The 282-nt window shown below is 61.3% G+C and overlaps 1 protein-coding gene across 1 annotated transcript in view; it reads left to right on the top strand.

Annotated features, from left to right (window-relative positions):
• Window positions 1-75: 75 nt before the first annotated feature.
• The window catches only part of SLC8B1 (solute carrier family 8 (sodium/lithium/calcium exchanger), member B1), a 3202-nt gene continuing 2995 nt past the window's right edge, over window positions 76-282 (top strand). Inside the window, exon 1 of the mRNA XM_010010893.1 lies at window positions 76-277. Within this exon, the coding sequence (XP_010009195.1) occupies window positions 76-277 (202 nt within the window). The remainder of the gene's footprint in view (window positions 278-282) is intronic.

The following is a 282-nucleotide window of genomic DNA, read 5'->3' as shown; positions in this document are numbered from 1 at the left end:
GGGCAGGGGAAGGTGGCTGTGATGGGGTCACTTTGTGTCCCCTCAGCACCGTGCTGGGGGAAACTGATCCAGACCATGAACCATGGTGTCGGGTGCTGGCTCCAGGATGGAGTCCTGTGGCACGGAGTGGGCAAACAGCCCGAGTCCCCACGGGAAGCAGGTCACCAGGTCTTTTCCTTGACGTCCCCTCTCCATGGTGTCACCTTCCTGGCCTTTGGCAATGGGGCACCAGATGTATTCAGTGCTGTGGTGGCCTTCTCCAACCCACGGACGGCAGGGCTG

This window comes from Nestor notabilis, unplaced genomic scaffold (genome assembly GCF_000696875.1).
Source record: "Nestor notabilis isolate BGI_N333 unplaced genomic scaffold, ASM69687v1 scaffold20673, whole genome shotgun sequence".
NCBI lineage: Eukaryota > Metazoa > Chordata > Aves > Psittaciformes > Psittacidae > Nestor > Nestor notabilis.
Note: the sequence above shows the minus strand (reverse complement) of the source record. Positions and strands in the feature narration are given on the sequence as shown.